The sequence below is a fragment of the Mustela nigripes genome, chromosome 5 (assembly GCF_022355385.1).
Source record: "Mustela nigripes isolate SB6536 chromosome 5, MUSNIG.SB6536, whole genome shotgun sequence".
In the NCBI taxonomy this organism is placed as follows: domain Eukaryota; kingdom Metazoa; phylum Chordata; class Mammalia; order Carnivora; family Mustelidae; genus Mustela; species Mustela nigripes.
In genome coordinates, this window is record NC_081561.1 from 9669452 (window position 1) to 9693946 (window position 24495).

At 37.9% G+C, this 24495-nt stretch overlaps 1 protein-coding gene across 1 annotated transcript in view; it reads right to left on the reverse strand.

Annotated features, from left to right (window-relative positions):
* Positions 1-788: 788 nt before the first annotated feature.
* The window catches only part of LOC132018527 (uncharacterized), a gene marked incomplete at its 5' end in the record, with an annotated part of 292774 nt that continues 269067 nt past the window's right edge, over positions 789-24495 (reverse strand). Inside the window, 2 exons of the mRNA XM_059401496.1 lie at positions 789-926; positions 10852-11058. Of these exons, the coding sequence (XP_059257479.1) occupies positions 789-926; positions 10852-11058 (345 nt within the window). The remainder of the gene's footprint in view (positions 927-10851; positions 11059-24495) is intronic.

Below are 24495 nucleotides of genomic sequence, written 5' to 3' on the forward strand. Positions count from 1 at the left end.
TGCTTTCCTCTCTCTCTCTCTCTCTCTCTCTCTCTTTCTCTGCCTGCCTCTCCATCTACTTGTGATCTCTCTCTGTCAAATAAATAAATAAAATCTTAAAAAAAAATGTGAAAGTTTTCAGCTAAATAAAAAGGGAAAGAGATTTATTTAGATTTGGTTCTATTGTGCTCTGGCCATGCCCTTTATTCCCTCCAAATGAAAGAGTATCACTTATAAAGGAAAGTGAAAAATGGTATCCTACCACTCTAAATTCTACAGTAACCAAGTATCATTCTAGACTAACAAAGACTGACAGGATTCTGTGCTCTCCGAAAAACGTAATTGGGATGATCATGACTTCCAACAGTTGTTTCCAATAGTGGCTATTAACTTTTGATAAAGTACATATTATAAGACTACAGATAAAAGAGAAAGTTGCACTACTCTCACAAGACTTGCACACCACTGTGGAGCTTTAAGAAAAAAAAAAAAATGGAAGCATCTGGGAGGCTCAGTTGGTTTTAAGCCCCTGTCTTCTGCTCAGGTCACGATCTCCCCTTGCTGGGATCAATGGAGTCCCACATCAGCTCGCTGCCCAGCAGGGAGCCCGCTTCTCCCTCTTCCTCTTCCTGCCACACCCACTGCTTGTGCTCTCCCTTTCATTTTGTCTGTCAAAAAAACAAATAAAAATCAAGAAAGAAAGAAAGTAAGTAAGCAAACAAGCGGGTAGGAGGGAGAGAGGAAAGAAAGATACAGACACATACAGCCCAGTTAAATATTTAATCAGTAAAAAAGACTACCTTTTTATTTTAGTGGATTCTTTTCATTTCTCTTGATTTAATATCAAAGGAGTCTTCTGGTATATCGTCCAGTTCACTGATATGCTCCTGAATCGCTGTGACTACTTCAGTGGGGATAAACCTTAGGCCACGGACATCACCAAACACCTGAAAAGTGGTGATAAAATGGTATATATTAACCTACCGTATTTAAAAGAAATATTTAGGTGGAATGAACAAATGCTGTGACTTTTCCCTTACCTCCTCCCCCCAAGATCACAGCTTGGAAATCCCCCCAAATTCTATATTGTTAACCTAACTCCACAGTTTATCAGAGGATTACCATTTAGGTTTTATGGTTCGGTTTCACTTCTGACTTTAGCAGGCATTGTATAACACACCAAAAATATAAATTAAAACCTGCATAGCATTTACTAGTACAGAACTCGGGGTCATAATCAGCAATTAAAATACATTTGGAAAGTGAATTGTCCTAATTCTATGGAAATCAAAAATGTCAAAATCAAATACAAGACTGGGATTTTCTTTTCTTTTTTTTTTCTTTTTGGCCTTTCTCTTTTTCTTTCTTTCTTTCATTCTTTCTTTCTTTTTTTTTTTTTCCTTTAATAACTATTGTGTGATGAAATGGATCAAAAACAAAACTGTTTTCATATGGGGGAAGACACAGGACAGCATTCCTTTTAGTAGGAACTCATTGTCCCTAGAGAAACTTTCTGTATATACAAGGCTAATTATCTTTGAACACAACTAGCAAGCATGCCAACATTGTGTTTCACTTGTCACACACAGTTTGGGTTTATTCCTGGGTTGTTTATAATACTCATCAATTTCACTGACTTCATATGTCTCTCCTACATCTTGAAGGTATCTAGCATTTCCAAGCATTCTGCTGAATGACTGTTTTCCCTAGAACTTATGGCCCTTGAGCTGAAGGCTGTCCTGGTTAAAAAGGCAGGGAGGCACATCTAGATCCACTTTGGCTGAATGAATGCATTTCTCTGGATAGCAAAGAGGACATCTGCTTATTTGACAAGTTCCTCCTTTGGTTACAGGAGCTTTTTTTTTTTTCTTTTTTTCTTTTTCGTTCTAGAACTACTAGAAAGTAGTTCCATCTCCTAATGGGGCTAGAAATCATATAGTAAGCTAATCAGAAACCCTTTTTCCAGAAATGACATAACAGCACCTATTTAGATGCCATATTTTCTTTCTTTCCAAAACTATCTAAATATGTAAGTCAGAATCACTATGTGAGAGCTTTTTCCATGTCTCTTGAGATATGTTCCCTTTTAGATCTTCCATACTATGGATCATGCCTGTTGTTTCTCAGAACTTCCAAAATGTTCATTCTTAATATCAAATTGGGTGGCACTCAGCCTCTACCAGAATTAGGAATAACAGAACAACTAAGTCACTTTCCCTTAAGTTTCCAGTCATTTATAAAGAAAATTTACATTTTCTTTGTGGCTGAGAATTAGATTCAGAGAAACAACCTCAATCATCACTTGTCTTCTAAGAGATGAATTATTGGGACTTCTCCTTACTCAGTAGTATATCTCCATTCACAAGAATTCCACAAAGCCTATCATAAATATGGTAAGGAAGATGAAGAATGATAAATCAGATATGGCATTTCAGATAGATTTTGATTTAATTTATCCCCTTACAACAAAACCCATGTAGGCATAGCACTAATTCACTGACCACAGCTACACAACAATATTGGGAGGCTTAGTTACACCCGCTATGGTTCTGTGATGAAGTAGAATTTTCTTTTTTTTCTCAGTGGAATTCAGATTGCTATACCTAAAGTACAGCAATCTGAACTAGGGGTAAAGAGTCTATTAAAATTCTATTACAACCATAGACTTCAATAATAGGACCAGAAATAATATGACACTCTATCTAAGTAATGGATTGAATCAACCTTGTTTTAGAGAAAGGGTATTTTGCATTTTAAAGAAGTAGAGTGTTGATGTGAATTTCCCCAAGCAGTTGAATAAGGGCTGACAGTGGGATTAATCTGTGGGACTTTGTGACGATGGGGCACTGGTCATGGTGACCCTCTGGGTCATCACAGCTGTGAAAATTGCAAGCCAAAGCAAACAGTCCTTTTATTTTTGCAAAAGTATCCTTTACTTGGTTGTAAAATAGTCGATGTTCTTAGATTAAATATCTGAATATTGCTTCTGAAGGAGCAGGTGTCAGCTTAAATCTAAAGTCTAGTTTGTTTACTGGCTGTATTTTATATCCTTTAGAAAATGACACAAAATGGCAATAAAATCATTGTAAGTATTCTACAGGGGAATATAAATGCCCTTTGGTTACAGTGTACATACCTTTATACATAATTCCAGTTTATTTTCCCTGGAATTATGTTAAATATGTAAAAAGCCTTTTTTCATAAAGGTAAAAATGCTAGATATTTCCAAGTTGTAATTTAGCATTAGTGTCAAAATTGCTTCAGAAAATAAGCTACTGTTACTGTTTCATTTCTTTTAAGTGTCATTCAGCATACTATATGTGATTTTGCACATAAATAAGCTTATATGATTTGATACCAGTGTTTGGAAAATGTGGGATTAAAAATAATTTATTGGGTACAAATATGTAAAAATAACTGACACTATGAACTGGTTTTTTACACTGTTTTAGCATATTACCATTAAATAATTGCTTCAGGGAATTACAGGAGAATTTGTTCCATGAACCATATAGAAGAAACCATAATACTTCTATATCCATGCATTCTAAGAGGTAAAGAATCAGCACATTTGAAGATAGTTCTTAAGCTAAAGGATACAGTTACAAAATGCACCAAAATATTTTCATTATATTTCTGCAAATAGATATAAGTAAAAATAATTTTGTTGACTTTTTTCATGAGTAAATTATCTTGGAACTTTTAGGAAATGAGTATTAGCCTTACCAAATGGAGTCAAGATAAAAATCACTGATTAGTAGTATCATGGCATATTCTGAAAATGCTTCTCTGAAACACTGACTTTTTGTTTACATGGATTTAAAACATTTTTTATACAAAAATTCAAAATTTTCCAAATTTACTGTAACTTAAGACTAATAAATACAGAAAAACGTGATTTTTCACATTTTTTACATTTTCCATTTCACCCTTCAAGATCTGGTTTCTAAAATCCAATGGAATAGGGGAGGAAAATATTCAGAAGTAAAAGTAAATAAATTTTTATTAAAGGTAAAATATTCCATCTTTATCAACTGTGCAATAAAGATTTAATTCTTCCCTTCTATAATGTTTGTGTTAGACATTTAAGCAATACATTTAGTTACTATGTTAAAGCTTATTTTTAACACTGCTTTTTTATACTTAATATATGTTTTAAAACATTTCCTATGACTTAAAATCCTGGGAAGTAGTTTTCTCTGATATGTCAGACGTGTATGTATTATTTCTTATAGATGTTTGAATGTAATAATATAATAAATCTTTTCTACAGCTTTCATAAGGTCTAATTGTTTGAAGACTCAAAGAAAATCTAAAATGCTGAAAATAATTTTATGTGTGTTTTCAAAAATAGTATCTGATCACTCTTTTTCTTATATACACAAATAAAAAACATGAGGTCTATATAAACCAGAGATTATTAGTGCATGATTGTCTCAAATTATTTATCAGTATAAATAAGGTACAGGTAAATTTAATATTTTACAAGATAGGGCAAGTGTGGTGGCTTCAGAAGAGACCTATAGATTCTCTAAAATGTCTCTAAATGCTATACAATATACAATCAATATACAATAAATAGAACCAAAATAATTCTTCATGATTTTCTACAGAAACCAAACATAGTTATACTAACATTAATTTAGTCACTAAAAGTTAATATTCGACCTTATCATTGAAATAGTTTCTTATAAGTTTCTTATATATTCCTGAAAATGTAGCTGAAACCTGGTATATTTATCTAATAATTATAGGATGCTAATTTTGAAAAAATTGTTATTTTCCCTCTTACAGTTTATATATATGCATATATATGTATGTATACATATATTTATATATATATACACATACATTATATATGATATAATAACGTACATACCGGTATTTTTATATGATAAATTAAACTTCAGGGAATAATTTTCTAGCTTAGTTTTGTGAAAAGCAAAACATCTCATAGCAAGTTATACTGACCTAATTATTATGGACAAATAAAATCATTTATTTTGACACATACATATGGGAATAATAATTTTGTCACATAATTTTTCAAGTAACATAATTCATATATAGAATTTTATGAATTTATATGAATTTTTTAATTTATATCAATTATATGAATTTTAAATATATATTTAAAAGATCAGTAAATGTACCTATGTAAGACTTCTGTGGTCGTAGGACAGGAAAATGTCTTATAAGTGACATTATATTCTAATACTAGTCTGATCATTGAGTTCCTCTTTGCTCTTGTATTCTGATTTTTTTTTAAATATTTCTTATAATAGGGCCCAAGTTTTAGATAGACAAATGGTGACCCTCTACAGTTTATTAGCCAATCATTCGTAGCAAAAGAAAAAGGCAAAATAGTATCAAGACCCTGTTTTTTAAAAAAATTAAAAGAAGTGGTAACTGTTAAGTTTGAATTTGAACACCAGAAATAAAAGACATTAATGCACTTGAAATTTTTAACAATATTTTATGCAAAGCCATAATTCACTTTAATGTATATTTCCAATATCGTCACATAAGTAAATGTGTCCAAAGGACTCACTGCATCTTTTTACATAGGTGTTGTGCTAGAAATGTAGTGGTCCAAATTTAAGGAATAAAAATGTGACTTTCTCCCATTCACATGAGTACATTAATTTTAGTATCTTCTTTAGGCAAATCCATACAATGAAAAAAAAAAAAAGAATGTTTTTTTCTTTCCCATATGCAATGTCTTTCAACAAAGGAAAAGCTTGGATGGAAGAAATTCTCCCATGAAAATGAAAGCTATCATCAGCAATTTACACATTTCATGAATATATTCCAGAGAGCCCCAATTTCCTTTACTGTCCTCTTGATTTCTCTTCCACATCAGTGCATACATTTCTCTCTCTCACACACACTGCCGACTGGTCATTGTAGTAGATGAATGGGGGGTGGGACTTCGAAATTCACGGAAGAGTCTTCCAGAAAGGTACGAAAATATAAGAGTTAAAACTGAAAAGTCTCTGTCATTTCTCTGATGTCCCCCTGCAACTCACTGACTCATGGACCAAATGTAGTTTCCCCCCAACTCGGATTATTCCAAGCATTTTGTAGATTGGCAGGGGACATTTCAGCTTCATCTGCTGTCTTCTCACTGAGACCAAAAAAGGTGAGGTCCACTCTCTTGGCACCTGCTCTTTGCACTGTGTGGTCACTCAATTCTGTGAGTGGAAGAAAAGCCCAGAGCCAAGTAAAACCCACCTAATAACAAAATTGTGTTTCCATTTTTCTTTTTTGCCTTTCTTCTCCCGCTGCTTTCTATCAGCAGAGCACTTAACAATCACTAATTGGTTAATGTGTTATTTAGGCAAGTATTAATATTCTCATTTTGCAGACAAGGAATGAGGCTTCCTGCTGTGTATCTCCTGGCCCTGGGTAAGGAGCTCTTCAGACGGGAGATTCAAAGTAGGTGAGCCCGTCCTCTGGAGGCGCAGAGACTTGCCTGGAGCCGCTCATCTGGGTCTCACAGAGCCTCTGTGAGATCGCTGAGTTCCTGACTCCCACTTCTCTGCTCAGACCACCGGGCGACACTGCCTCTAATGACAAAAAAAAACCTTTTCCCATTCCACCCCAACCAATGCTCCAAGGACTTTCTTAATTGCGACAGATACCCTGGGATTGGTAAGCTTATTTGTGACTTGATGAATCTGCTCTAGTCTTGCCTGGGTTTCTAGGTTTTGTAGCACTAAAAACTTTAAAGTAACTTTATTCAGAAAACACACACACACGCACACCCGCACACACACACACACACACACACACGATATCCTACCTACCTATGGAGCAGAGATGAAGCATTGCTCTCTGAGAGTCCATGGCAACACTGAGCTCAGATGGGGCTGATAAAAATAGAATTAAAGAAAGGAGCTCATGGCCAGACGGACCAATGATGATCTCGACAAGGATGGAGGGGACCTCATTTTTTTCCTTTACGATTTTATTTATTTATTTATTTATTTAGACAAACAGAGAGAGAGAGACAGCGAGCGTGTGCAAGAGAAAGCACAAGTGGAAGGAAGGAGCAGGCTCCCCCTGAGCAGGGAACCCAAAGCAGGTCTCAATCCCAGGATTCTGGGATCATGACCTGAGCCAAAGGTAGATGCTTAATCAACTGAGCCAACCCAGTGCCCCAGGACCTTACATTTTAAAGCAAAATATGCAGAACACAGTAAGGGTGAGGTCATCAAGGGTGACAGCCCTGGATGGGAAAAAAAAAAAAAAAAAAAAAAGCAAACACAAATCAATAGGAAAGATCCTTTTTACTATGACTTCTGTATCAGACTCACAAAATCTGACCTCTTCAGACTAGAACTCGTTCTGTTCTAAAAACATGACTTTCCATAAAAATAAAACCTTGAAGATAATTTGTTCATACCCAAATCGGTAGGGTTTTATTGAGACCAAAAAAGGTTAATATACGACCTATATTTCATACCAGGATAAGGAGAGACTTCAAGATCACTCTTGTCACAGGTTAGAGCTGTGTTAAATAAAAAAGGAATTTAGATAACTGGATATCCTATTTAAAAACGACCATAAAACCTTTGAAAGCAGTGTTCAGGCTATAAGGCTGAAGCAAAATTTCATCCATTTTTATTTTATGGGTTTTGCCACATCTAATTTGTGAATAAATTAAGCTTGGACACAGCAACCTATTTCTTCCTATGTCAGAATATCCATTCAAAATGTGGCTTGGATCTCACAGGTGTCTCTAAGTGGGTCTAAGTGATTTCCTAAGTTTAAGTTCCCTCGATTCACATAATGTGATACATTTCATGTCTGTTTCCTTGGTCAGAGTGGCATGAAATCACTTAACAGCAGCACAATATTAATTGTGAGAAGTCTCCATCCTTAATCGAAAGGATATCACAGTGCCAGATTACCAACCATGTAGAACAATTTGGCACCCAGAAAGTCAATGCAATTTAACAGATTTCCTAGAGCATCAATAACGTACTTAGCACAGAGAGAGTAAGCTCCAGGGTAGAAGTTAACTTTAATCCAAGTAGGAGACTATTTGTAAACCATAATTTTTAAAAGTCAAATAGATTTATCTTTCATCTGGAAAGTATATTCTACCTAGTTGTTGATATTTGAAATTTCTTGTCAATGCATGCATCTTTGGGGAAGAAATACACTAATTTCACTTCTCACTGAGGTTGCAGAGGACAAGACCAGCCTCGAATACCCTTCCGTGTCAGGCTTTATAGTTGAAAAGGTCAGTAACACACCTGGAAGTACCTGGTAAGGGTTCGGAGAGATAGAGAGGAGACCAGGATGAGTGTTGAGTAACCAGACGTGAGGCTGAAAGAACAAGTGTCTAATCTTCAAGTTGCTCTAGAACTTGTTCCTAGGACACCTGTCCTCTAGGAGATAAAACTTCGTACTAGGAACATGTTTAGAGAGGCTAGATAAAATGTCATACTGAAGATCAGTGTTAGAGGAGGTGCAAGGGGTAGGTCTGTTTGAAATGGGTTACACAAATTTCATGGAGCAAAAAGCATGTAACGTAAAGCATGAAGAAATCAGTCAGTATGTGTAGACTGCAGACCCACGGGTAAGCAGGATGTCGTGCAGGCATGTGCTGGGGTCTGCAAAAAGGGGGAAAGCTGGTTTAGAATTTGCTAGAATCTCTATTGGGCACAGGTTCAGAAGTGCTGAGGGCCATTTCCATTACTGTATTATTACCATCACTAAGCCTGAGGTGGTGAAAACATAGACAGAGGGTCAGAGGGGCCCATGAGCCTGATTGCCTCCATCATTAAATCCTCCCAGAAGTGATTTTATTTTTTAGCCTAATGTTACTATTAGTACTTGGAAAAAAAAGATGCTTACAAGTTGAATGAATTTAATGTTGCATAATCCATAATGCTTCGTCATCTTTATTACACCTTTTTTTTTAATAAAAAGAACTAAAAGTACTTTGCAGATGTGATCCCATTAATCTGCCCCAAATCTCTATGAGGCAGGCAGTTTAAGTCTCCATAACCCAGTTTTACAGATAAGAATGTCGGCAGAGAGCATGGGAAGTGAGTAAGGCAAGGTTCTGGAGCAAATGCAGAAGTGAATGAATCCGAGGGCCCTGGGGATCGCTCTGCTCCTGGGAATGAGCCACCTCATGCCAGGGCTTCCTGCTCAGAGGTCAAGGTCGGCAAACTGCCGTAAGATGTTTTGTAGCAGAAGCAGAGACATCCTCAGTGTCCTGGCTTCTTCAGGTCTTCCATTGCATGGTGCGTACACATATATAAGCACATGTCTATGCAAATTAAAAACAAAAATAAAAACCAAACAACAACAACAACAACAAAAAATCAAAAAAAAAAAAAATTAAGCTGACAGTTTTGTTCCTTAAGGTGATTCCTAAAGCAAAGGTTTCAGAAATCTAAAAAGGATCATGTGCCAAAGTACATATAGCAGCCCTTGACCCAAACCCTCAAAGAATTCAATCAGATACAGTCAAAATCTCCCCACCTGTTGCTTTACTGCAGTATACACTGCTCTGTCACTTTCACCCCTCAGTAAGGGAGCGAGGAGGTCAAGCGATGGAGAATCTTGCCTGGCCCCTCTGTGCTTTTCCCAGTAGAGTGTCTCTGTGAGTGGCTCCAGTACTCAAATGCTGTCAGGGGACTGGGATTATAGAGTTAAGGAGAAACTCCCTAGATGCAACCCTGATCTCTAAGCCACTTGAAATTTCCTCAAGGTTCTATTCAAGGCAATTGTAAGAGGACAGACTTTTATGAATGTTATAACAAAAATACAGTGGTAAGAGTCCATAGGGAAAGCGTGAAGTATTCTGCAGATTCTTACCAATTAATATTGTGCCACTGTTAAGTGATTTCATGCCAACATGACCAGGGAAGCCGACATGAAATGTATCTAAACTTTCCTCCTCCTCTACATTTTATTTCCACCATCTAATGGGAAATAACATTCTTTCAGACTTCAGAATTCAACAACACTGGTGCAAATAGGACCAACCCTCGGGTTTCACCATGCCATGAAATGTGGATTTTAAGAATACAGTGCAATGTGAGAGATTCCTTTTTTTTTTTTTAATTTTAAAGGTTTTATTTATTTATTTGACAGACGGAGAGATGGAGATCACAAGTAGGCAAAGAAGCAGGCAGAGAGAGAGGAGGAAGCAGGCTCCCCGACGAGCAGAGAGCCCGATGCGGGGCTCAATCCCAGAATCCTGGGATCATGACCTGAGCCAAAGGCAGAGGCTTTAACCCACTGAGCCAACCAGGCACCCCGAGAGATTCCTTTTTAAACTAAACTCAACTCACCTGAGGACTCTAACTTTTTAAGGGAAATCAAGGCCTGAAGACGGTGGCTAAGGGCTCCTTTAATATTTTAAAAGATTTAGGGATGGAGACTTTATTTTTTTAAGATTTTTCTCATAGAAAAAATATGAAATGGCCACCAGCTCACTCATTTCGTGTGAGATCATTTAAGCAAGGGACTGTATATTTTCCTGAGGCATTGAAGTATGCCCATGGACCCTGACCCTTCTTTAGCAATCTACGGGTAATCACAAATGCTACCTGAATCAAAGTTCTCATGGGCTGAATCCCGAATTATTTCCCTTTATTTGTTTCCTGTCTCTCTTCCTCAAATATATCTGCAGAAAATTACTTCTTACATAATACTTTTATTTCTTTAGAAAACACTAAAACATATCTTCAAGGCTATTATAGTATTCGAAACATTAACTATATGCTTGCAAAGGAATTTTGAAGCCTTTGAAATCAAGTATAAACACACACACACACAAAAATATACATTCATGCACTACAACATACACAGAACTTGCATTAAAATCTTTTCATATGAACGTACCTCAACAATGGCGCCATTAGGGAGTCGGAGAAAATGGCGGTATAGCTCTTGGAACCCACTGGGATAAACGGTGTATATAGATACACGAGAAGTAATATCCCCTGGACCAAGTGCAGACACAGAAATTTCATTTTGCTGTTGGAGGTCACAGCTGGAGATTCTGGACTTGACGCCATGGTTTTTCCAGATATAATCATACACTGCCACCTAGTGAGACACAAGCCCCCCCACCCCCGCCACAAGCCCCCCAGCCCCAGAAAAGAAGAGAAAAAAAAAATTAATTAACTTCTGGTAAGAGCATAGCCAGTTTTAAATGATTTTACAATAAATCTGGAAGTCGCTGCTATCTGCAATGCCTGCACTCCATTCCACGCATATTTTTATGACATATATCTAAGTGGTGAAGATAGACAAATCCCCCGTGTGTGCTCCATAAAGTTAATTCTACACAGATGAAGCTGTAATTGGCTCCTGTATTAACCCAAAGTAGGAAGATCAAGCAGGATGTGACAATGACAATGTTGATTAAAAAAAAAAAAAAATGCTTACGAATGGTGTTATGAACGGGTGTTTGTGTTTTCTCATCCAAAAGACATCCCTGCTCATTTTTTCCTTGTTCTCACTGTGCTAAGTGCTAAGTCTCCGGCATCATCGAGACAGTAATGAGATAAATTAAAGATGCATTTTGCTGACGTGCACAGGGCAGGATTTTTGCATACTTTATATATTTACCTTCTAGTCTTCCTTCGTGATGTCCCCGACTCTTATACCTACAGGACTTTATTTCTAGTAGGATTTCTCAGGTAACAATTCCATTTTCTGAGACAACATACCTGTGGGGTCTTCATTAATATTAACTGAATTATGAATGAGTGGAAAAGACACTGTTTTATTGCTTGTTTAATTTAGTAGTAGGGCACGGGAGCCCGGGTGACTCAGTTGGTTAAGTCTCTGCCTTTGGGCTCAGGTCCTAACTTCAGAGCCCTGGGATTAAGCCCCACAAAGGGGTGGGGCGGGGGGAGGGGGGGGAGGTCCTTGCTCAGCAGGGAGTCTGCTTCTCTCTCTCCCTTTTCTCCTGCTGCCCCTCACTCATCCTTTCTCTCTCTCACTCACTCTCTCAAATAAATAAATAAAATCTTCAAAAAGTAAAATACTAGTGATGAAGATTACACTATAACACTCTAAAATTTGTTTCTTTCATATTTTTAAAATCTTTCTGTCTTTCTGAGGGTTTAAAATATTTGTAAATCTTCTTAGGAGGAGTTAACTTTGGAGCCCATGTTTGGTCTGGACTGTCTGCAACAACAGATAAACATTTTCTGCCTCAGAAAAAGCCAGTGAGGAAAGAAATCCATTGACTCCTTTCCTCTCTCTGATCCTGAAACTACTGGCATCTGCAGATATGGAAATTGGAAATTATAGAAAGCATCTATGTAACTCAGTGGTTGTAGACAGAGTTAGATTGGAGACAGAGTGCATGATTTCTTTTCCTGAGGTAGATTCATCAGAGTTTGGTCACCAGGTCGTTATGAACTGTGACCAAAAGAAACACCTCAAAGGTCACAACAAGCACGAGACCCCACAGACCCAGAATTCTGTGAGTCCACAGAAATGTGCTACGGAGAGGGAGCATATTTGAGGAGGGACAATCATTCATTGAACATACATGAAGAAGAAATTCATTAAACTATGGCATAACTGTGGCAGCAACTGTGCAACTATAAATCAATGTATATAACTAATGCTTCATCTGCGTGGTAGCCTGGTAAGGATGTGAAGCAACACCACACATCGCCAGGTAATATCAGGGGATGAGTGATGACAGGCTGCTCTTCAGGCCCCTCCAGAAGTCTGTGTGGGATCAAAACCGAGGCCTCGTAGCTCTCCACCCCGTGCACACAGCTCCAGGCCAGATATTACATGTCTCTCCTTCTCTTCGTTAAAGGCAGCCCATTCACCGATGTTTCCCAACCTCTGGATGTAGAAGATTAAGCTTCAGGAAAAGCAGAATAAAATAAATGGGATGGGAACAAGCTTGCCATGTCCCAGAGACCCACCTGTCTCTGCTCATTGTACCAAGTACTGGTGAAAAGGGAGTTAGATTGGAGCCCTGATAGATCAGAGCTTCTCCGTCTGAGAAATGCAGTGAAACCCCCCCTGTGTTGCTCCCCTAGACACCGTGGGTCTGTTGAAATGTCTGTGAAGATGTGCACATTTGTCTGAAAAGCAGCAACTCAGCCTTCAGAAGTTAACACATTTCGAAAGGTAAGTGACCTTGACATTGTGGGCAGTAAAACGTGCAGAGTAGATTTTTTAAAATAGTTTTTACCCAGTTAGATATGCACTTCCTTCTTCCTCTCCTTTTTAACCATCTCTAGCCCTAGGGAAGAGAGCATAACTTGCCTTCTGCCCAGAGACATCTTTCATCTAAGTGTCTAGGAAGAAAGGGAGAGGTAGACTTGAAAGGAAGTCAGCAGTATTTAGTGGCAGGTCTTAATATGGGCAATTCACACACACACACACACACACACACACACACACACACACAGAGTATATGTATATTTTAATTTAATGTTGCCAGTCTGCCAGGTTGGTATATTATTCTCATTTTATAGATTAGGAAACTGAAGCTCAGAAATGTGAAACAACTTGTCCAGACAACAGTTATGTGGTCATATTTACTAAGAGATAATTCTTATTCCCTCGCCTCAGAGAGCCCTACACTCCTGGCCTCTCTCCACAACTTTACGCATTGTCCTCTCTGATGAATGCAGAACAAGAAATCCGAGAAGCCTCCTTGCTCTGCCCTCTTGTTCTGTTCCATCCAAGCTGCTTCTAGGAAGTCCCCATATTCTTTGCCTGTCCATAGTCTAGTGTTCACAAGACCAGCCTCTTCTGAGCAAGACCTTGCATTCCAGCTCTGTCTGTGCCGACTCTCCTTCCTTATGGGGTGATGAATTAACAAGCCCACTTGGCAGCTGATCTAGAGCCATATCTTCCAAACAGCTTTATCAGTAATGAGGTTGACATTTTTATTGCCTTTGGTCTGGTTCCTGTGTTCCTTAATTTTCTCAAATAGCTCAGATGGTATATTACATAGTAGCCCCCTGAGTCCCCAACAATAATCAGACAGCTCTGATATTTGAACCCAGGTTGGACTGACTCTAAAGCCCAGGCACTTCGGATTTCACTGTAGGGGTAAAACATTTGATCACATAGGACACTATTATCTTGGTGAGTTAGTGTATGTCTGCAGAACGGGGATGTGTCTAAACATGATTCTGGAAGCTGAATTTCCCTTTCAGTTAAGTGCTCCTATGGAAGAAGCTGAGGGAAGATTGTTTTCCATCCTTGGTCAGGGTGGGAACTTTGTAAACACCCTTCTTGACTCAAAAGGGGTGTTGAGTATGTCATGAAACAAACAGGAGGAGAGGCAGCGTCCCAAGTTCTGCCGCCATTAAGACTACAATAGCTCATGGAAGTTTTTCAAGGTTCTTTGAATTGAAGATGAACTGGAAAAAGTACTGGAGTGTGTTTTCCTCCCCTCGTTTGGACCCTAAGGTTGTAAAAAAAAGCAATTGGGGTCATTTTCAGGACTTCTAGCTAGCAGTTCTTAAGATAGCATCATCAAATATCTATCAACAATCAAGCGTGCGGATCAAGTGAAACCCCTATTATTTGGGGCACGCACCTCCTCATAGAAAAGAAGGCAGAGCAGAGCAGAAGGGAGGAAGAGAGACCCATAAAACCTCACTAGAAATGGTTAAGAATCTGAACCAGATGTTCACGCAGAAGAGAATATTTTCAGTTACCTGCTGATATATTGAACATTCTCCCATTGGCCATGAACACATCCTACCCTACGGGTAATTGCTTTATATTCTGACTTACAACCGAAGACAGCCTGAAGCAATTGGGGATGCTTAGCTTTGAAACCTTCTTAAAATCCTCCCTAGGGTTAAGAAAGTAGGGCAAGGTAAAAAAAAAAAAAAAAAAAAAAAAAGAAGAAGAAGAAGAACATGGATTTTTATAACAGGAACTAAATCCGAGAAAGGCAGATCAGAGGGTGGACACAGAGGTGAGGAGTGATGAGGAAATCACCATTCGATTTTTCTGAGGTCCTTTAGCTCACGTCTGAGTAATCCATGTGGGTGAACGTGATCCTCGGCAACCGTGCCCTCTTGACATTTAGCTCTATTTCTTTAAAGCTAGCTGTTGAGCAACAGGCTTCCTGGCAAACTGACCTGTGATTGTTAGTAACTGTTCCCATGTAATATTTCTCACTTAATTTTATTTCAGGCCACGAAGGCAATTCAAATAGAGGAAGGGAAAGATTTGTTAAGGCAAATACCAGACAACCTTGGACATTCTTGCATAGGGTCGGTGAAGGATAAAAAAGAAGGAAACAGGATATGATTTTTTTCTATAAACTACATTTTCTCTAGATGCCTTTGTTTTCCATTTCCTAGTGAGGAGTGGTTAAACTATTTGGTAGTTGGGATAATATCCATGGAAAATTGGAGTTCACTCGGTATTTCTGCAAAATGATAGGCCAGAAGACAGCTACCATGCCCTTTGGAATCCGAAGGTAACTCCACAAGTGAACTCTCCTGCCATCGGAAATCTCTTTCCTCTTTCCTCTTTCATTAAACCCTGTCCCTTCGTATCCGAGTGAGCCCAGAGCGAATTAATAGATCTAGTAAGAGAAGTGAGTAGAGACTACACATATAGGACACACTCGAGGAGCTTAATCTGGAGGCACAAAAGCTGAGAACAACCCACAAAATGCTCAACCCACAAACAATAATCCTTAAATGAAGTTCATGGTTCAGCAGAAAAACAAGTTAAGGGCAGTAATTCAATGGTAGACAAAACAGGCCGGAACAGGTTCAAATGCTGCATATTTCACAACAGAGCTTAATTAAAACAGGACTATGAGGCTGTTAATTGCATTATAATAGTTCAGCATGAAATTAGGTCTGATGTGAATGTCCTTATAGTGGATTTGTTTATGTTATTATAATTACACAGTGGTACATAGATTTGTTGCATAGATACATTTTTAAAAGGCCAGCTCTTGGGTGGATTTCTTTTTTTTTTTTTTTCTCACTGGAATTTGCACTCTATTTACAAGTGTGGAAAGTCGGCAAGAGGGAACCAGGGTCAGGAAACTAGGTCATACTGGAGGATCCACTCGGTCTCGTGTATTTAAAGCTTAGAACTCCAAATAAGTTGTGCCTCGATGATGGTGATTTTATTCACCATTTCTTTGGGAGAACATGTGTCATTACAAACAACTGGGTCTCAGGAGAATAGGTGTCTTACCCAAAAGTGCTTGTTTTGGCTTAGAAAGCAATGCCTTCCCTTAAAATCACTGAAAGCAAATCTATGGTTAATCGTGTGTCTGTAGTTCCCCAATATCATATATCCGGGTATAAATAAAACAAATGTTGGGGCACCTGCTGGCTCAGTCATTAAGCATCTGCCTTCAGCTCTGGTCATGATCTCAGGGTTCTAGGATCGAGCGAGCCCTGCATCAGGCTACCTGCTCCTCAGGAAGCCTGCTTCTCCCTCTCCCACTCCCCCTGCTTGTGTTCCCTCTCTCGGCGTGTCTCTCTTTGTCAAATAAATAAATAAAATCCTTAGAAATTAAAAATAAATAAAAAATAAAAAAGGTCAACATTTCAAAGAGCTGGGTCTAGTAAAAGATGGCGACTCCTGTTCACAGAATGGAAAAGACATAGCAAGAGTGGATTTGGTTTTCCAAATATAAAATGGATATTGTTCCTTGACTTATCCATAGTTTCCACTTTTTGGATGAAGATATACTTGGCTCACACAAGAACGTAACCTATGACCTTGGCCTGAACACTAAAACCTAAGACAAGATCAGAAGTTTGGGAAACACAGACTACATATTTGATAATGTTTTCGATTTTTACCGAGACATTTTTATTTCCATGCAGATGCAATTTGGAACATTTCTTCATTTTGTGTGTTGCTTTGAAATAGAACACCAAAAAATTAATAGAAGATTACCTACAAATAAATTAGGTAACTAAGATGATTATGCCTTCGTTTTTTCTTTCTTTAACATAACCATTAGGAGTATAGAACAAGCACTTAAGTAAATTTGAATCAATTTAGAGAGAGGTAATAAACTATGTTGCATTGTCAGAAAGCCATACTTCTAAACAAAATCACCTGTGCTTAATTTAGGTAAAAATTATGCAGTTTGGGAAAGATAATATATCTCTGTATGTGGGTGTGTACACACTATATAGTGAGTTTTGCTATTGTGAATATCTCTAATTTTAAGAACCCCCAAATTTTACATCTTGCATCTGTTAGCAGAAATGTATGCTTTTTTTCATAGCACTTCTGCAAAATTCTTAAGAAACACACTAGGAAACCACAAAGAACTTGACTTCTGGTTATGATATTTTTCGAAGCTCTTGGGAATAGAAGTAAATGAAAGAAAAAGTTACAGGTTATTTCACACAAGTAGAAAGTCACAGGTCTTAGCGCTATTCCCAAGGCTTTTGCTTGTACATATGTATGCAAACATACAGCTATAGGTGAGCAACTACAGATTCGTTTCCAAGAAAGCACAAGCATAGAGCAACCCCACCGCCCCACTGCGGTGTATGGGAAGCCCTGGGAAGAGAAGACTCTAAAGGGAAAACATGAGCTCAGAAGCAGAGAGGAGATTCAAAAGATGACAGAAGGAAGAAAGGTAATGAAAAACAAAACAAAACAAAACAAACAAACAAACAAAAAAACCTTTGCTCCCCCCACCCAAGGTCTTTGAAGATAAATCCCACAGGTGGCAAATGCATTTGTTTAAATGACAAGCGGTCATGATGATGTGGTTAGCGGTATTTTCCATTCATTTATTCCACTCTCTATGGACACACAGATAAAAAAATGTTTAATTTTATGGCCTGATTACATATAAACCATGGCCAAAGAATTGCACCATATACTCAAATCATCAAATTTAAAAGGAGACTTTTTCTTCCCCTGAATTCCAGGAAGAAAGAAAAAAAAAATGAAATTCTCTGTGATCTAATATTTTAGTTTCTGGTCCAAAAGAACTGAAGGCAAATAATTGGACTGACTCAGTTAAGACAGCCAGTTTTAGTCCAATTACCAGAAATAAAGAAATTAAACTGTACTTTTTTTTTTTTTTCCTTTCTGGATAGCCGCCTGGCAGTATGATCCATAGACCCGGCTAGAATTTACTTAAACCCATCCATCCAACTAAGCCACTAAATCATTGATAAAATGAGCTTCAGGTATCTGCAAGTATGAAGATTACTTGTTCTTTTAAAAATATTTATTCAACCAAAACCTCTATCTTTGCTTTGATGTGCCGTGAGCTCTCTATCAGGAAATTATTCATCCAAATGAGGACCCACCACCATACTAGTGGCTGATCTCTTGATTCTTATCCCACACGTTTAGTTTAATTTTCTCTAATGGCAGAAAAATACCGAAGTCTAAGACAAGCAAAAGATGGAGGGAGGTGTTGTCTCTATGTATAAGTGTGTATGTGTGAGTGTTTTATTTTCTATTTAGGAAAAATTACTCCCAAAAGGTAGTTGCCCAAATATTTTTGCATCAGCTATAATAAACAAATCTATATAAATTATAATTTCTTTATACCCTAGCCATTCCCCCCCCCCAAACCTTAGGTAGTATAAATCGGCTGAAAATCTGGGAGAGAGAGCTGGCAGCAGTAAGAGTAAATTTACCAAACACTGAGCATGCTCCTACATGAGCTTTTGTAATGACTATTGCATGAATCTTCCCCAGACACCTACCAACTCACTCTCTTCCTTTAAAAATGCTACTCAAATGTCACCTTATCAGTGCATCTCTTCTGACCGCCCCCCATATGAAATAACCCTTCCACCCTCGGCCAAACCCTATGCCTTATTTTCATCATACCATTTGCTAAAAGTGTTACTAGCAACCATACTATAGATTCACACTCTTCCCACACACAAATGTAAGCTTCGTGAGAAAAAGGAAGAGAGCTTGGCTCATAAGGGACACCAAATTTCGATTTGCTGAAGGGATATGTAAATGAATTAAGTGATTCGAATCAATTCAGTATTGAAGGCAGCCTGTTTTTGTTCTGATTTTTGTTTTGTTTTGTTTTGTTTTGCATGCTTATCTTTGAAGCTGCTGAAATGGATTCATTTTTTCCAACTCCAAAATGGATATGCAAAACAGCCCCTCTTTTATATCATTAAAAAAAAAAAAAAATACTAAGACCATGCCTTCAGAAGCATCAGTGAGATGAACTCTCCACCAACTTCCCACAATGCAAGTTGTAACTCCTTATTTCCTAATTTAGTGAAGTTTGTTCAGCTGCTATCTTATCACACCATCCTCCTACTCCACCCACACGCCTAAGACTGCCTGTGTCATAACTCTCCTGGAATAACACCCCTTTGCACGCATATAAACCTTTGCTCCAAAGCGATGATGCATTATATGATAATTAATTGCCTTATTAACAGCGCAACAAATAAAGAAATATTATTTTGATTGGAATGGTAGTGATTTAATGGGAGTCAGGGGTGGAAAGGAGTGTATTTAATCTAATACCTTCCTCTTACAGGACCAGGGAATATTTTCTAGTTGTTTTTCACAACTATGAAAGAAATCAGAAGGTGTTGTTTGTGCTTTAAAACTAGGTCTTTTGTCAGGGCACCTGAGTGGATGTCAGTTGAGCTTCCCACTCTTGGTTTCTGTTCAGGTTGTGATCTCAGGGTCCTGGGGTGGAGCCCCATCTTGGACTCCTTGCACAGCGGAGAGTCTGCTTGTGTCCCTGTCTCTCCTCCTATCCCTGCTCGAGCACGCTCTTTTTCTCTTTGAAATAAATAAGTAAATCATTTATATTAAAAAAAAAAACAACAACAACAACACCTAAATCCTTTTTCATTATTCAAAGATATGTTTGAGTCACGTATTCAAGCCAGATGTCATGAGATATCCAGGTTAAACCCTATTACCTGGGGCTCCATGAAACTCACAATATAGCATGGGAAGTGAGACCCAAATGTAGGTAACTCTCATTTTCGACGAAGACGTTTTAAATGCCCTACAAGAGACTAAAAATTCTAAAAGATTTGAGGAGGGCTAAATCATGTGTGCAAATAATGACCATAGGGGCCCATGCTGGACATTTCCCCTCAGCTGAGAGTTGGAACTAACAAAAGTTCTACCTAGAAAGATATAGGATATCATCTTGAAAAATATAAGGATAGGGGAAATTCACATTCATCTTTCAACCAAACTTCTAGTTTAGTGACTTTCAGTGAGTCTAAATTTCCAGAATGTTAACACCTTTTGATATTTCACAAGATTTTGTCAGTTTCCTGATTTCATCATCAGACTTATCCTTTTGTTCTGAGTATAGTTCTCTCTTTGAGCATAAAATTTCCGGGGCAGAATAAAAAAAGAAGGAAAACAGCATATAGAAGAATGATCGCAGCAGTAGCTATTTGGGGAAAGATTAATTAAGAATAAGAATTATAAATAATACTTATTTAGGACTCATTATGTAAAAGGCTCTGGTCAAAGCACATTCGCTCATTTCAACCATTCACTGAAACCCTGACTTGTACCAGGGGAATGTGGAGACACATAACTGAACCAATAACACAAAATCCTTGATCTAACTCAGATGACATTCCAAGGGAGGAAAACATAAGATATGTAACTGAATATATCATAAGTGCTATGGTGAAAAAGGAAACAGTGTAAAGGATGAGGCACTGGGTGGAGTGGGAATGATAAAAGGCTATATTGTTGCTATTTTTTATTTTATTCAGGGAAAAAAAAAATCTCTGAGAAGGAGACCGCAGAATCAGTCCGAATGAAGTGAAGGGTATCAGTCATGTACAAAAGTGGGAGAATAATGTCAGAAGAAGGAAATGCAAGTACAACGGCTGTGAGGGGCATACACTAGCCTTATGATCAAACAGAAGCAAAGAAGCCAAAAGAATTGAAGCAAAGTGAGCAAGGGGAGAAAAAGAAGATCTGAAAAGATCAGAGTGATAGAAGTCTGGGGCAAGAAGTCAAGCATTCGGGGATATGAAGACCACTGAAGATGACTTTTGGGGCGCTTGGGTGGCTCAGTCATTAAGCATCTGCCTTCAGCTCATATCACGATGCCAGGGTCCTGAGACCGAGCCCCACATCAGGCTCCCTGCTCAGTGGGAAGCCTGTTTCTCCCTCTCCCAAACCCTTGCTTATGTTCCCTCTCTCACTGTGTCTCTCTCTGTCAAATAAATAAATAAAATTTTAAAAAGAAAAGAATGATGGCTTTTATGCTGATTAGACTGAAAAACCATTGCATATTTGTGAACAGAGTAACATCTATGACGTCATAGAAAGAATCACTCTGGCTGACCTTGAGGGATAAACTGAGATGGGGACCACACTGTGGATCAAATAGTGTTCCCCTGAATGATATTTATGTCTTAAACCCAAGTACCTAGGAATGTGAACTTATTTATATAAGGGTTTAGAGCCTTCACAGTCCATCAAAATGAAATCAGTAGGGTGGGTCCTAATCCAGTAGAATTCTGTCTTTGTTAAAATGGGGAATCTGGGGGTTTCTGGGTGGCTCAGTCAGTTAAACATGTCCAACTCTTGATTTTGTTCAGGTCGTGATCTCAGGGTTGTGTTATCAAGCCATGCAATGGGCTTCATGCTGAGTGTGGAGTCTGTTTAAGTTTCTCTCTTCTCTCTCTGCCCCGCTCGCAACTCATGCATGCTCTCTCTCTCTCTCTCTCTCAAATAAATAAATAAACAAGCAAGCAAACAAGTATTTAAAAATGGGGAATCTGGACACAGAGACAGACATGCATATGCAGGGAGAATGCCCCATAAACACAATGGCGGACATTGGGTGGATTCATCTACAAGCCAAGGAATGCTAAAGATGGCCCTCAAACTGCCAGAAGCCAGGAGAGAGACATGGAACTGTCAGAAGGATCAACACAGCCAACACCTTAACCTTGGATTCTAACCCAGGACTGTGAAGACAATACATTCCTATTGTTTAATCTGTGTACTGTGTGGCACTTTGAAATTGCAGCCCCAGAAACTAACACAGGCAATGATCCACTTTACATGAATTACTACATTTAATCTTTATTATAAACCTAGATGGTTATTATTCCAAATCTCAGGTGAAGAAAATGAAGTATAGCAGGGAGAGGGGTCAACCAACTTACTTAGGATGAATTAGTAAATTGTAGGGCTAAAGTATGGCTGTAAGGACATCTGACCCCAAAACCCAGGCTTTTAAACTCTGTCTCTATTGCTTCTCTGAGGGCATATTTTAAAACTCTGAAGTGGGAGGAAAATATTGTTGCCCACCATTTCAATGAAGCTAGGAGATTATATTCATTATAAGGCATAAATGTATAAATTAAATAGCTATATCTGTGTTTTTTATTATTGAAGCTGAGCGATGGGGAACAAACATTTGGAGAGTGCTTGGCTGTAAAGAAAAGCCCATCTCCTTGTTTATTTTTATTTTTTTTGAAGAATTATTTATTTGTTTGAGAGAGAGAGAGAGAGAGAGCAGAGTGAATGAGAAAGAACACAAGTTGGGGCAGGCCAGAGGGAGAGGGAGAAGCAGGCTCCCACCTGAACAGGGAGCCCAATGTGGAGCTCCATGCCAGGACACCAAGATCAGGACCCAAGCCCAAGGCAGATGCTTAACTGAATGAGCCACCCAGGCACCCCTCCCTGTTTACATTGATTAAGAACAATGCCCTGGGAAGTTGAGCACCAGAGGTGCCTGCCTCAGTCACCAATGAACTCTGGGTAGCAGTTTCTTTATTCATAAAATAAGGAAAATGGATGAAAGAATTTCCAAGGCATAGTCTGGGTCTACAAGTCATATTTTTTTTCCCTATTTTTTTTTATTCTGTTAATTCCACATCTTTTTTTTTTTTTTTTTTTTTTAAGGTGAAAAAGACATCCTGTTGAAGACAATGTTGACAGAGTATGGAAGAGTCACTGTATTACAGAAACCCAGCCTATCAGGGCTTCTATGTTGCAACTGCGTTTTCTATAAAGCAGAATGCTTAGACTTATTAATGTGGTTAATAGAAACTGGTCATGTGGTATCTCCTGGTTTCTAAGAGATTGACCCCATAGTAATGCAAAATTGTATACATGTTTGTCATTTACTCTTATTGGGTTTCCTTATTTTGAGTTTATATTAAAAATTTTAGAGAGCAAATAAGGAAATATTGAACAAATGTTTCCCTCCAGTTCTTTTCTTACACCAAAGCCAAACCCAAAACATCTCAGAAATACAAATTTTGGATTATTTGATTATACACTGTGTGATCATAAAATCTAGAAACATAGATAATATTATTCCAAAATTTATTTTAATATTAATACTAACAAACCATTGGCTTTTGCCTATGTTTCTGAATTATCATCCTTTTTTATCTCTGGAAAGTAGTCTTCTACAACAATCATGAGAACAAAATTCTAGATTTGTATTCTTATCATTTGGGCAAATTCTTGATTTCTCGTTTTCTTCAGTGGTAAAATGGGGTTATTTAATTTAGGGATTTCAAGAGAATTTCAGTATCTGAAATACAGTAAAATATTAGAGTAATAAATATGCATTAGAATGGGAATACATAAAAAATCCAAGACTGAGGGATAGGACTTTCTGTAAGTCAGTATTTTTACCCTTTCAAGTTTCTGGAGGTCAGAAAATCACAATAAAGTTATTTTTTAACAGAACTTTTTTCTTCAACTTTGTTATTATCTGAAAGAGTATGTTGCCCAAATATGTAAACACTGACCCATCAATGTGTCCATCTTAGGGGCCAGAAATTCAAGATTCAAGGGACAGGACCATGATTACCATCCATTTCTCAAGTAGAGTCTAGAGGAAATAAATGCTTCCAAAATTTTAGCTAAAATTTAGCATGAAACTCATCTTTCCTAAAATTCTCCTGAATACACACTAGACAGAGTCAGCATCTCTCTGTATACAAAGAGAATGGACCACCAGACTCTTAAATTGTTTATTTCAAGTGACATATGTTGACATGCAGCACGATTTAGTTTCTTTCATTTTTCAGTTAGACTGCTAAATGGTTGAGTGGATAGATGAGAGACATCAGTGTGTACTCATACTCTCTCTCTGTCTCTGTGTTTGTCTTTCTGTTTCTCTCTTATAAAAATACACACACATATGCAAATGCAACAGAGTGCCTCTATTTTCTGGGTACTTAAAAATGCTAAAATGTAGCTATTAAGCAAAGTCAGATTGAAATAATTTTTTAGCAAACTCCTTTTTATAATCTTTCATTTTAAAAATTTATTTATTTATTTGAGAGAGAGAAGAGTGTGCATGGGTGGGGAGGCAGAGGGAGAGGGAAAGAGATCTTAAGCAGACTTCCCACTGAGTGCAGAGTCCCACACAGCTCCATCTCACAACCCTGAGATGATGAACTGAGTAGAAAGAGTTGGATCCTTAACCAACTGAGCCACCCAAGCAACACTGTTTTTTGTTTTTTTTTTGGTTTTTTTTTTTAAAGATTTTATTTATTTATTTGACAGAGAGAAATCACAAGTAGACGG